This window comes from Heteronotia binoei, chromosome 11 (genome assembly GCF_032191835.1).
Source record: "Heteronotia binoei isolate CCM8104 ecotype False Entrance Well chromosome 11, APGP_CSIRO_Hbin_v1, whole genome shotgun sequence".
Taxonomy (NCBI): domain Eukaryota; kingdom Metazoa; phylum Chordata; class Lepidosauria; order Squamata; family Gekkonidae; genus Heteronotia; species Heteronotia binoei.
In genome coordinates, this window is record NC_083233.1 from 63,376,583 (window position 1) to 63,390,460 (window position 13,878).

A 13,878-nucleotide genomic window follows, 5' to 3' on the forward strand; every position below is an offset into this window, starting at 1 on the left:
GGTCTTAAAATAGTGATAAAGAAAGGCTCAATGAAGTTCTCTTTCTGTGGTTTGCGTTCAATTGCGTTTCTTTTTCCGACCCTCCAAACGCTTCTGGTTTTGGCATTTAAACTACGTAGGGCTGTTTGCTTTGTTAAAGCCGGTTGCAGTCGTAATTGCTGTTCCAGGCTAGCAGGATTTGGAAGAACGTAGCTTGAATGTCTGAGCAGGCCTTAAATCACTTTGGAATGACAGTTGCTACAAGGGGAGCCGTCTGTCAGATGGCACTTACAACTCTCGCAGCAGCATGTAATTTCTTCCATGTGCGCTGTTGCCAGTACGATTCATGCAAATTAATTTAAATAGAAATCAGACAGTAAGCAGGCACTTTTATGTGACGACTCCTCTTAAAAAATTTGCACAGCAGTGTGTTTGAGTGTTTTTCCTCCCCCACACCAAATTGCAGTGTCTCTTGGGATAGTAATATGTCCCCCTCCCAAAATGGAAAATCTGGTTATAAGTAAACTTTCTTCTTTTTTAAAAAATAAAATCTGGTTTTGATGGCTGACACCCACGCGTTTCACAAACTCCTGGAGCCTTTCTGACACACCCAGAGCGTAGATACACATTTTCATATCAGGTGGAGTGTTTCCTATGTTTAGACACCCCCCCCCCTTCCCTTTTAATAGTTCAAACCAGTTCTTTGGAATTTATTTATTTAAAACATTTACATCCCTCCTTTCCCCATTGCCTGGGGCAGACTGTGTTGTTTACAGAAGGAAGACTATTTCCATATCACTATAACATTGCAAGGAAGACTATTTCCATATCACTATAACATTGCAGGCTTTGCAGTGATGTATCTACATAACATTACAAGGATGTATCCTCTGACTTCTCCACTATCAGTTGAAGAAACGTTAGCCATGTTCATAGCAGAGACAAGTCTTTATAGCTCTGCACCAAACGGGACTAGAAGTTTACATCTCTAAAAAATGAAATCTGGGAATTCAGAGGACTGAGTGGATACAACACTGTCGCAATATGTCAGACGCCAATTTAGGAACGAAGAAGCCCTCCAGTGCTGCACTGGCATTGTGAACAGTATTTCCTCTAAGGTGAGTTAGTGTGGGCTAGCTCACAGTTTTTTAGCCTCCAGCTCACACATTTTTGTCTTAGCTCAGGAAGGATGGCCCCAGGTCAAACTAATTTATGCAGTAGCTCACAACTTTGATGCCAGTAGCTCACAAGACTCCACACCTTAGAGGGAACATTGATTGTGAATGTCTCTGCATTTGCAGTGTCTGGGAAAGCTGTATGCAGAATCATAGCTGTTCTGCTTCTGCTAGAGATATGAAATTTTGAAGCGATAGAAAAAGACCTTTCAACAGAAAAAAAAATCTGGCAGCTTTGGAGGAAATTGTGATATATGCAATGTATAATTTTCCTGCTTTAAACAACATAAAATGCATCATTTATATCTGGTTGCATGTATAATTGTGTAGGTTTTTTACACAAAAGTTGCAAGCTAATGTGCCCCATTCTACCTTAGCAGATACATCTTGGTTTTTGTCATCAGAGGCTGGAAAAGTTTGGACTACAGGACATAAACTTTGTTTCAGATGAAAGCCAATATATTATTTTGACAGGAACGGCCTCCCAGGGATTCCCCAGCATTGTTCCCAGGGGGATGCTATGCTACCTGCCAACACCTTTTCTGGCATCTGCCAAGTGTTTTTAGAAAGTGGGGCCAGGTGGAACTTTGAGTTTTTGATGCTTATGGTATAATGGAGTCAGTGGCCTTATATAAATTGCTTTACTTGTCAAATAGTGGAACGATACTCTAAAAACACCAGAGAGGCTTGATTCTGACAAAATCCAGTTGGGTTGTGCTGCTGAAATCCTTAATATATCTATAGGGGAGATCTACGGAAATCATCAGTTCTTCTAGTTTTAATGTAGTTTTGCAAGTCATGTAGAAATTGATAACAATTTCTGTTCTCTTCTCAAAAAGCATTTATCTTCCTATTAGAATCTGGTTGGTAATTCTCTGTCCTACTGTACACATGTTCAAGGAACTCACATCAGCACTAACTGTCCTTGTGACGAATAATGGCACAGGTTGAAAATGGCTGGGTTCAGGAGAGAAGGGTTTATGTAAAGGGACAGCCAGCAGAAGTAACAACCCCCCCCCCTTTGCATAAATTGATTAAATGCCTGCAAAATGAAGGCAGATGCTGCCAGGGTTTCTTAGCTAGCTCAAGAGGTATGCTTGTTTGGTGCATAGGCAAGAAAATATTTCTAAAGCAATAAACCGTTTTTGAAACAAGTTTAATTTTTTTATTGATTTAAGTAAATGGATTCCATGAATGGATTTCTCTCCCAGTGCAGTGCAGAGAAAAGAATAGAGCTTGCTGACATGTTCTGTTCGATAACAAGAGCTGCACCGTCCTGATGCAAGCTGTTGATCTCAGAGCTTGGGAATGCAAAGCTAGATGGCCCTTATTTTCGTGTTAAGTCTTCTTACTTTCTGTGTATGAGCAAGCACACGAACATGCAGACTCTACAAGCACAAGTTGACTTGCTCATAATGGGAATGAGGCAGGAAGTCTTCCTCCTTCCCCCTTCTCTCACATACACAAAATTGAAACAAACCACATTAAACATCACAACAAATTTGGTTTGTTTCAAGTGAGCCTCTGTTGCTTATAAACCAAGATTAAGCTGTGGTTTTGAATCCTGCTTTGGAGGTGATGGGACAAACTACGTAGTTTGTCATTTCATTTGTCCAGGGCATCATGACAAGTTGCGGTTTGCTCATTCTCTTCATGAACTTGGGGTACCATGAATCCAAAGACTTCCTGGCTTGTACCCGTCACAACCAACCTGTCTGCTAATGCCTAATGCAGCCAATGTGTTGGATTCCACGTGTTCTTCCACATGCAGAAGGGCTGTTCTGCACTTTGCTGTATGACATTGTTGCACAGGAAAAGGGAAACGAAATCTGAAGAGGATTTGCTTGTGCAAATTGTGCAAAGTTATGCATTCCACTTATAGCACTGATGGTACAAGCAGTTTCAGTAGAGCACCTGTGGCTGTCTTTGTTCATCTCACGTTCGTTGGATAAAACTAGAGTAGCAAGCAAAAACTCTCTGTTGGTTCTTCTGTACACGGTATACTTAAAAACTTTACAGAATGGTTTTCATTTTGCTGTGATGATGGGAGAGGGGAGGACTCAGCTGCCCTCTGAAGAGTTTACTGTGTTTTTTTTAACATCCTGAAGTAACAAAAGGAAATGACCCGGGTTCCTTCCTGCTTCTTCCAGAGGGGCCCCTCTCTCATAATGGGGTTTTGATAGGATGACATTCCTGGGGGGTCTAAGCACTGGACTGAGCGGAGTCTGAACCTGATCTCTGCGCGCCCTTGGAGTGTGAATTTCAAAAGTCTGTGCTCCCGTGAGATCGGAAATGCGTTGGTACAGTACTTGCAGTTCAGAAACCCATCTTTGATGAACAGTAGTTGACCATGTTATGTAATGGCAAAGTTGTGTGCACTGGCTCTCGGAAGTCCAGTTCAAAAATATTTGTACTCGGTATTGTTCTAGGAACAGCTTTCTCCCTTGATATTGACTGCTGGGGATAAATAAGCGGTTGTTTGCTCTGTTACTTAAAAATATGGAGATTCAGGCTGCTTGTATGTCTAACATGAGCAATTGGAATCTGTACCTGCCAGGTTTGCCCTTTGTGAGTCCCGATGCATCTTAAGATCCCCAAACAGTCACATGCATGCTTTTAAAGTTGCAATGTGAATCTTGAAAGGTCAAATTATGTGTGGCAGACCCATGCAAGAAAAAGCCCAGTTGTCACTGTCTTGATGTGGTCAAGTGGCTCTCTTAGGGCAGACAAAGGGACATGCAGAAATATGTAGATGAATTTAATTTGCATAAAGCAGCCAAACCGTTTCCGACTCTGGGATGACTGTTGCTTTCACAGCGTTTTCATGGCAGACTTTTTACGGGGTGGTTTGCCATTGCCTTCTCCAGTCATCTACACTTGGCCCCAAGCAAGCTGGGTGTTCATTTTACCAGCCTCAGAAGGATGGAAGGCTGAGTCAACCATAAGTCAGCTACCTGAACCCAGCTTCCCCTGGGATCGAACTCGGGTTGTGAGCAGAGCTTGCACTGCAGTACTGCAGCTTACCACTCTGCCCCATGGAGCTCTTTCCAAACTGCATTAGTGCACATCTTTTCCTTAACACAGCCAGTCCTGGTGATCCCATTAACATTCTATATGGTTATTGTTTGGCATATGGATCAAACTGCGACTTTATTTAGAACAACTTCATGAATGTAAAAGGAAAAGGGGGGGGGAATGTCACTGCTGGGCTTCTTGGCAATGTATTTCTGAGCCTGAAAGGGGGGAAGTGACCTTGAGACAGACACCTGTGACTTCTGGATGCAGGTGCTTCCCTGTTGCTTTCTGAATGTCACCACTGGTGGCAGGAAATGGCAAAAGGTATGGTAAAATGCAAACAGTCAGCTAAATGTGGAAGGAGAAAATGGACAGGTCAGGACTAGGGTTGACAGAACCTATAATTGATAGCTTAGAAAAGAAAGGGTTGGGAAATCTGGAGTTCCTCTTAAACGTCCTTGCTACTGTCAGACAAATTCACAGAAGTGGGCTTGTTCTTGATTCTGATTTAGTGTCGTGACTGTGAGCTGAGAACTAAGAAGTCCATGGTTAGGAAGTCTCCTCTTCCATGGGCTTACCAGCTGGTCTTAGGCTAGGCCAGGGGTTGCCAGACTTGCTTAACGTAAGAGCCACATTAAATAAATATCAGATTTATTCCTTCCTTGAGAGCCACGAGGAAGGAAGGAAGGAAGGAAGGAAGGAAGGAAGGAAGGAAGGAAGGAAGGAAGGAAGGAAGGAAGGAAGGAAGGAAGGAAGGCATATAGATGGAAGTGAGGTGGAGGTGGAAAGAAAGCAACTTTCTTTAAATGCATTCTCCAAGCCGCTGGCTGGTTTGGTGAAATGATTTAAAGAGAGAAATTCCTTCTCCAAACTGGTTGATGGGGTGGTGGGGGCTTCAAGAGGCACACAATACGTGTGAAAGAGCCACATGTGGCTCCTGAGCCACAGTTTGGCCACCGCTGGGCTAGGCATTTGTCTGTCAGATTGAAACCCATATACACACACCCTAAAACTGCAATATGGGATTGTAACAATACTGACTTGCTTTACTGAACAGCTAGATTCGAGTCCAGTAGCACTAGAGACTCAAAAGTTTATACTTCCAAAATCTTGTTGGTCTCAGAGGTGCTAGTGGACTTGAATCTAGCTGTTCTATTGCAGACCAACATGGCCGCCTTCTGTAACTTGTTTAGTGAGTAAGCTAAAAAGCTGGACAGTCACACTAGCCATAACCACTTCTTTAATCCTTGTAGTTAATGGGTTAACAAACGAGAAGAGAAGAAAAACAGAACATAGCCACATAAATGTAACAACTTAATATATATGTATGGTGGCAGAAAAGGCCATCAAGTCTCAGCTGATTTTTGGTGGTCCTGTAGGGCAGAGGTGGCCAACGGATGTTTTTTGCCTTCAACTCCCATCAGCCCCAGCCAGCATGGCTAATGGCTGGGGCTGATGGGAGTTGTAGGCAAAAAAAACATCTGGAGAGCTACCGTCGGCCACCCCTGCTGTAGGGTATTCTAGGCAAGAGATGAACAGAGGTTGTTTGCCATTGCCTTCATCTGTATAGCTGCCCAGGCCTTCCTTGGTAGTCTCTCATCCAAGTACTAATCAGGACTGATCCTGTTTAGGTTCTGAGGATGACTAGCTGAGTCATCTAGGTCTGAGCACTCCATCCATCCATCCATCCATCCATCCATCCATCCATCCATCCATCCATCCATCCATCCATCCATCGTTATCAGTCATATAAATAGATAGAGCGAGAGCTCCATAGTACCTTGTAGAAAACAAATGGCTTAATATCATCCTTCGCTTTATTATTACACACATTAACAAATAGCTGTAACCACTTCTGTTAAGCAATAGTTTTGTGTAACTTTTGGGGGAGGGGAGGAAGCACATAGGGGGAAGGGGAGGAAGCACTTGGCCTCCCTAAGCTACAGCAGCAAATTGTGAAATGAGTCCTTGGGTTTGTGAATAACCTTCTAAAAACTTCTTCAGTTTCAGATAACAAGCAACTTACTGCATTTATTTTCTTCCCTTAGGTTCTGAAGTTTGCAGTGGAGGAACATGTCTCAGTCTGGTGAAAAAGTAAAAGTAAGTGGAAAGAAAATTTAGAAAGGAATAGAAAGGAGCCAGTTTGGTGTAGTGGTTAAGTGCGCGGACTCTTATCTGGGAGAACCGGGTTTGATTCCCCACTCCTCCACTTGCACCTGCTGGTTAGCCATAGCTATCTCAGGAGTTGTTCTTGAAAGGGCAGCTGCTGTGAGAGCCCTTTCAGCCCCACCCATCTCACAGGGTGTCTGTTGTGGGGGAAGAAGATATAGGAGATTGAATCAGAGACTCAAAACAGCTTACAGAGAGAAGGGCAGGGTATATATCTGTAGTCTTCTTTTTCTAATCATTTTTTTACATTGAAATTTCATAAACTAGTCTTTGGGCAGAAAGGCACAATATAAATGCTGCACATAAATATGAATATAAAAAGCTACCCAATAGCAAGTTAAACTGTTTGATTCAACATTGTCTACTTGGTCAGGAGGTGGCTTTCAGGCAGAGTGGGTCTTTACAAAAGATATGTAACCTGTGGAAATATCATGGATTAAACCTAAGATCTTTTGACATACAGAAATGATACTCTGCCAATTCATTATCCCTGGCGATTGAAATATAATGAACTGAACCCAAGATATTTGACATATAAAACATGGAAGGGACGGTGGCTCAGTGGTAGAGCATCTGCTTGGTAAGCAGAAGGTCCCAGGTTCAATCCCTGGCATCTCCAAAGAGGGTCCAGGCAAGAAGGCATGAAAATCCTCAGCTTGAGACCCTGGAGAGCCGCTGCCAGTCTGAGAAGACAATACTGACTTTGATGGACCAAGGGTCTGATTCAGTATAAGGCAGCTTCATATGTTCATATATGTTCATATGCTCTGCTAATTCACCATCCCTGCGCATTTTGTACCCCCACCTGGTCATTCTTAATGGTAGCCACAGCTGACTGTGGGAGACGGCTGCTTCACTTTCAATATCTGTTAGTGCCTTAAAAACTGAGAAGCAATACGTTGCATTACTTAAAAAAATGTCCGTTAAATGTCAAGAAGTCATCCTTGCTGCATAACAAGCATACTGCTATTCCATATACACAGTGCTAGTATTCCTTGATACCTCTAGTCTTCTGCCCTTTCAGTGTCTGCCCTGGGAGTAGCATATCAAGAATACCTGCTAAAAATGTTGCTTAGTTAATGAACTAGCTAACTTGTTAACACATTTAAAATATTTATGTCTCGCCTCTCCATTTAAAATGCCTAAGGTGGCGTCAGCGTTTTCAATAGTTGGATTATTTTGCTACGAATCATAAAGCTGAAAGTTTGTTGACTTTTTTCCTTGTGGATTTGATGTGGGGGCTTGCAGGGTATCTTATTTTTGGGTGCGTGAGAGTAGTATTTTATGAGTGTGTGTGCAAGTCTGCACATGGAAGTCATGACGACCTGTGGTGACTGACCCTTACTGGGTGCCTGGAGAATATTCAGAGAGGTGGCTGAATAAAGTCTGCCCATGTCATCCCGACTGCTGGTATTTCAGGGAGGTCTCCCGTCCAAGTACTTGCCAGAGTCGACCTTGCTTAGCTTTCGAGATCTGACAAGACCAGGCTTGCCTGGGCTATCCAGGTCAGGGGAGGATATCAGGGTACCTTAAATGTCTCCTAGAAAATGTGCTGCCCATACTATTCATAATATGGGATCTGCTTAAGGTAAACCGCTGTGGCTTGAGAAGAAACTTGACCTTCATCAGTCATCTTCTGCTGCCCAGAACTAAGTAAACAATGTACTTTTGCTAGAGGCCACAGGAAAGGAAGTATGAGTAATCCAAGACTCATGAGCAGCAGGGAAGATGTGCATGTCTCCCACTGAGAGATGGACATTTTGTTTTATACAAAACATGCACTTCTTCCCTTTGCAGGAGATCCAGAAGCTGAGGAATAAGATGTACAACTCACTGTTTCATGTTGTGGCTGCTTTTGAATATCCAAAGCAGTCCTTTGTTTTGAGGTCTCTGTTAGTGTGTCATGATCTGTTTCATGTGTTTTCAGCACCTGCGTGCTTTGGCTCAGTTAACTTCATTTTTGGTTTACAGTTTTTCCTGCCCTCATTGCTTCCCCAGTTCTCTGATTCTGCAGGGTATGTTGGCTTTGCTAACCTCCCCAACCAAGTCCACAGGAAGTCTGTAAAAAAGGGCTTTGAGTTTACCCTAATGGTGGTTGGTAAGTTTCTCTTTTTTTGCTTTTTATAAATAGCTGGACTGTTACCTACTATTGGTGATTGAAGATGCATCTGTCAGTAGTATGTGTAGTATATATATATCAGTTCATTTTGGTGAAAATCTATCCTGAAAATGACGTGGGGAGCTGGATCAGTCCACAGCTCTCCTTTGTCTTGTTCATCCCAACATCTTATTTGGGAGCAAGTAGTGGAGCACCTGTCACTAAACAGACCCGACATCCCTGCAATTCACATTGAACATGTTTTTTTTAAGAGCATCCTTTCCCCCAGTTATTAGTCCTTCCTCACCCTTTCTGGAGATTTTTTGCCCCCCTGCATCCCACATTGATGTTCAGTTTTGAGCGGCTTTTGCACAAGCATAAATACTCCCCTTGGGAGGGTCCGATGAAGGCCAGCTGATGCCCTAAGCACAGCTCAGCAGTGGCGCCCCTTGGCCCTTCCATTGCTTAACCGACAAGGTATTAAATCTGAAGTTGAAATAAGTGATCAGAAATTCAGTTTTCTTCCAGGCTGTCCCACAGGCCAAACCCCACAACTATATTTAATGTAAACTTTTAATTTTTAAAATGTATGTAACATGAAATAGCAGGAAGTAATATAAGCAAAAAACCCCTCTGTGGTGCCCCTCCTCTTCCCTTTGTGCCCTAAGCACGTGATTATTTTGCTTAATGGCTAATCTAGGGCTGCCTCTTGCACTCTTTGCTAGTTTCTCTTTTGGGGGGAGGTTACAGTGGGTAGCTTCTGGCTTTGTGCAACTTATGGTATCTTCAGGACTCTCCTGCTGTGCATCTGTTTCTTTGCCTTTGTATCAATTGGTGTGTGCCGTTGCACACATTCATATTATAGCGGTGCGGTAAATAAAAAGAGCAAGTCCCCGTTCCCACGGTTCTTTAAGGGAAATCATATATATGGACAGATCGGAGGAGAAAAAGGATGTCCATGACTAGGAATGAACAGAATTGATACATGACACTCAGACCTCCTAACTAGCCAGTTTGGTGTAGTGGTTAAGGGTGCGGACTCTTATCTGGGAGAACCGGGTTTGATTCCCCACTCCTCCACTTGCACTTGCTGGAATGGCCTTGGGTCAGCCATAGCTCCAGCAGAGGTTGTCCTTGAAAAAGCAGCTGCTGTGAGAGCCCTCTCAGCCCCACCCACCTCACAGGGTGTCTGTTGTGGGGGAGGAAGGTAAAGGAGACTGTGAGCCGCTCTGAGACTCTTCGGAGTGGAGGGCGGGATATAAATCCAATATCATCATCATCTTCTTCTATTGCTAAGAATTAGGTAGCAGCCAATGGCTCATAGCTTCTTTTCCACCACCTTCCTTTGTAGAGCTAACCATCATAAAACCGTTTTACGTTTAATGCTAGTCCAGACCAGAATTTGCCATCTTGTTTTTAACTGTGGGGGCAAACTCTGATCTGATACCATCTGTGCAGGGGTATGTTGCTGCATTATTAGTTTCAAGAAGGGAAGAGAGTGGAATTGAGTATGTGTCTGTGGGGTGTGCCTGGTAACCTAAGACTTGGCATGGGACTTAGAAGTGGTGTATCTAGACTGGAGCTAGGAGAGCTGGTGAAGATGCATATTCTCCACACATTTACCTCTCTGGGCTTAATCTAGACTGAGGGTTCTTGACTTCATTCAGCCTCCTGGTGCATTTATGTTAGGAATGTTAAGAAAGGTTAAGAACCATCAATAATATGGTTGTAATTGGAGGGCAAGATTTGATCTTTGCTTTGGGGAAGAGATGCTGTTTGGTTTCAGTTTCCAGAGGAAAAGGAAGGTTTGCTCCCTGCACAGCCACACTTTCAGTCCAGAGACATAAGACAGTGTATTTCTGTGCCTGAGCGGAGGACATGTGGCTGTCATGTTCCTGCCTGGGATGAACTCCAGGTTTTGCTAATCAGATTGTAAGAAGTGACACAAAGCTTCCTGTCCCCACTTTCCACTTTTTGGGCTCTCTTTTTAATTGGGCACCAGGCATGTTGGGGGGACCATGATGGGGAAGTCCCTTACCTAGGGAAGATGCCAGTTTTGTGCAGTGGTTAAGTGTGTGGACTTTTATCTGGGAGAACCGGGTTTGATTCCCCACACCTCCACTATGGGTCAGCCATAGCTCTCGTAGGAGTTGTCCTTGAAAGGGCAGCTGCCGTGAGAGCCCTCTCAGCCCTACTCACCTCACAGGGTGTCTTTTGCGGGGGAAGAAGATAAAGGAGATTGTAAGCCACTCTGATTCAGAAAGAAGGGCAGGGTATAAATCTGCAGTTTTCTTCTTCCTAATAGTTAGATCCTGTGACCCAGTTTTCGTTTGATATGCTGGTTTTGGAAAGCCAAGGCCCGTCTCTGTCACTAAAACCTTCTGTGGCTCGCTTCCCTCTGGTCAGCTTTGAGATGTTTCATCAGCCCTGGAAAAACTTCTGAAGAATTTTTATCATGTAGGAAAAGGCCTTGCCACATACAGGAGGAAGCTGGATTCTTCTGAGCAGAGAAGCCAGTTGTGAGATTCCCCCCCCCCCCCTCCAGCCCAGGTGAATGTTCCGCTGGCATGGCAGTCATTGAGTTGGGTTGCGTGTGCACCATGTGTTGTGTGAAACATGCATTGCTCTGGCCCATCAGCTTTTGACTGCCGTGATTGTTCCCACTTTTCATTCCCCGCAGACCTACCTGTTGCTTGTTTCACTTGGACATAGCCTCAAAGCTCACACAACTTGCCATCAGGCATCTAGTGAGTTTTGACATCACCAAAGCATTCTTATTTAAAGGGTGCCTGCAGATTGCAGGGCAGCTTTGGTCTTTCCCTCCCTCCCTCCTTGGTGCACAGTGGTGGGATGAGCAGATCTTCTCTGTTTTCTTCCAAGTACTCTTGAATTAAGTGCCACAACAGTTGATTCTGTCTGTGCAATCTTTTGCTGTACACAGCTCCCCAGCGGTTCAGAATTATGATGAACGGCCTCAGGGGTCAGACTGGTTTTCCAGAGTATCTTTTATAGCCAGAGCAAAAGGAGGGTTGAGAAGTCTGAAACACTGGGAAATTGTTTGGCCTGGAAGTTTTAAAACATGAATTAACGCACAAAAAGGGCCATAGCTCAGTGCTCGATCTCATGCTTTCAAGACATGAAGCTGCCTTATCTTAAATCAGACCATCTGTCCATCAAGGTCAGTATTGTCTAGACAGACTCTCAGTGGCTTTCCAGGGTCTCAGGCAGATGTCTTTCACATTGCCTATTACCTGATTGTTTTGACGGGAGATACTGGGGATTGAACTTGGGACCTTCTGCATGACAAAGCAGATGCCCTGTCAGCAAGCCACAGGCCTTTGCTTGCAGAAAGTGCTGTAATGTTGGAGCACCTGCTTTTCATGATCATTTCCCAGCTTCTCCAGGTGAAGGATCTTGGGTAACAGGTCTGGGAAAGGTTACTGCCCATCAGAGGAAGCATTATTGGTCTAGATCAGTAGCCTTCAACCCATGGCTTGGGAGACCTTTGGATAATTGATGAAGCCTCACCTCTTGGGTCATGAGTAGGGACTATCCTAGGGACTACAGCTACCAGTTTTTTGGTAGCTGTAGGACTTGCTCTTAGTATGCTTGCGTAGAGAGCAAAACATGCCTCTTGTCTTTGCATGCATGCTCACTCCAAGAGGAGCAAGAGGGCAGTTGAGAGAGATGGTCATTCAGTGCCTGGAAGGAATTTTTCCATTGTTTTGATTCTTGGCTTATTCCTCACTACATCATGCCTTCTTGGTTAGGATTTGTTGTCCCTTGTCCTTTCCAATGGTCTTGACCTGGACACCAGTGAGTTTATAGCTCTAGCTCTCATCACAGGATTCTGAGGTCATATGACATCCTGTCACATGCTTGCGGCTCAGCATGTCCCGTGCTCAGTTGAAAGGTTCTAGAAAAGACATTACTGGACCAATGTTCAGCATAAAGGCTGCAAGAAAGTTTGGCAGCCTAGTAGTGCCATCCCATTATGTCTCTCACCTTAAAAACAAAAAGGACCAATGTGCCTTTTGTAGGAGACGTGTGTGTTGACTTTAAAGGAGTAATTACTTTTTTGTTTGTTGCTGTCATTTGCTATGATGATTCCCCCAGTGTTTGGCTTGATGCGTGAATGTGCCTGTCTAATTAAAGTAAGGCTTGTCGAGAGAACATTGAAGTTTATTTGAAGAAAATCTGACTTAATTTTGTCTTTCTGCTTGCTTACTGAAAAGAGGCTGTTTAATTTTAGCGTTGTGTCTTTCAGTCTATTTTAGGGAAGACTTTGATGTTATCTTATAAATTAGGGTGGATGTTGGGAGGAAGAACTACTGTGTAAGGAACTGCAACATACACAAAAGGGGATAAATTTTGTGCTTAACTGTATAATTTTGTATGCAGGTGAATCTGGCTTGGGAAAATCCACTTTAATAAATAGTTTGTTCCTGACTGACCTCTATCCTGAACGTTATATTCCTGGAGCTGCAGGTAAATCATGCTGTTCTGGACCACTTCTGACTTCATTTGCCTTACCTGCTTCTGTTTCTCCAAAGGGCTATTCCTATATTTTGGCAATGATGGACCATTTCTGTAACTAGCATTCTAGCTTGTATCTTATGTATTTTGTATTATAAAAGGTTCATTTCATGTCTCCATCAGTAGCTTGTGGCTGTCTTCTGTTTTGAAATCAATCCACAGAGGCAACCATGTAACAAGAAACAAGAAAAGCAAAAAATATGATCCCAACGACTATGAACCAGGAAATGTATTGAAAAAAATATCAAAAAACAGTATAAAGTAATATAACAATACTTGTAATGAAGAACAGTTACAATCCCATACACTTATTACATGTAATTCTTTGCAGACTTTACCTAAAAGTGAACAGTCCAAAGCACAAAGTCCAAAGGCAAACTTGTCAATTTCTGGGAACTCCCGTTCCTTTTCATTTGTTGAAGTAAAGCTCTGTTGAGATTACTGAAGTGATCCCCACACATAATATTCCTGCGACAGAGTAGCTAGCAAAACCATGGCGTTTCCCAAAGGCTTCCTCAGGCATGCGTACTTGTGGGACACATTCTCCAAAACTGTAGACACTTTGAGTCATACAGGATGCTGGTGTTGGTACTGTGGGTATTTTTTGCTTTTCTTGTCTTCTGTTTTGCACATCCTCTTGATGAGAGCATTATTTCTGATGCTTCCTTTAAATATCACCTTGCAGCATCACAGAATTTGTCATGTGTTCTGCCTCTTCCCCTGTTCAGTATTCCGCTAGAGTAGCTACATGGATTGTTATTCCACATTAAGTGTTTCTTTATGTGGGGCTCTTATATAGTTTTCCTCTTGATTTTTTTTCTTTTTTTCTAAAAAAAATTTCAACTTTGGCAGATTGTATGTGTTTTAAACCTAGAAGGCTCTTGGTTGCTGGTCATTTGAATAGAA

At 43.3% G+C, this 13,878-nt stretch overlaps 1 protein-coding gene across 2 annotated transcripts in view; it reads left to right on the plus strand.

Moving 5' to 3' along the window:
- The window catches only part of LOC132579278 (septin-2), a 93,266-nt gene that overhangs the window by 19,166 nt on the left and 60,222 nt on the right, over positions 1-13,878 (plus strand). The window contains exons 2-4 of one of the 2 annotated variants that reach the window (XM_060249545.1): positions 6,216-6,269; positions 8,337-8,436; positions 12,838-12,924. In XM_060249545.1, the coding sequence (XP_060105528.1) occupies positions 6,243-6,269; positions 8,337-8,436; positions 12,838-12,924 (214 nt within the window). In that variant the 5' untranslated portion in view covers positions 6,216-6,242. Of the gene's footprint in view, positions 1-6,215; positions 6,270-8,309; positions 8,437-12,837; positions 12,925-13,878 lie in introns of those variants that run through there. The other variant, XM_060249544.1, reaches the window with a different exon arrangement.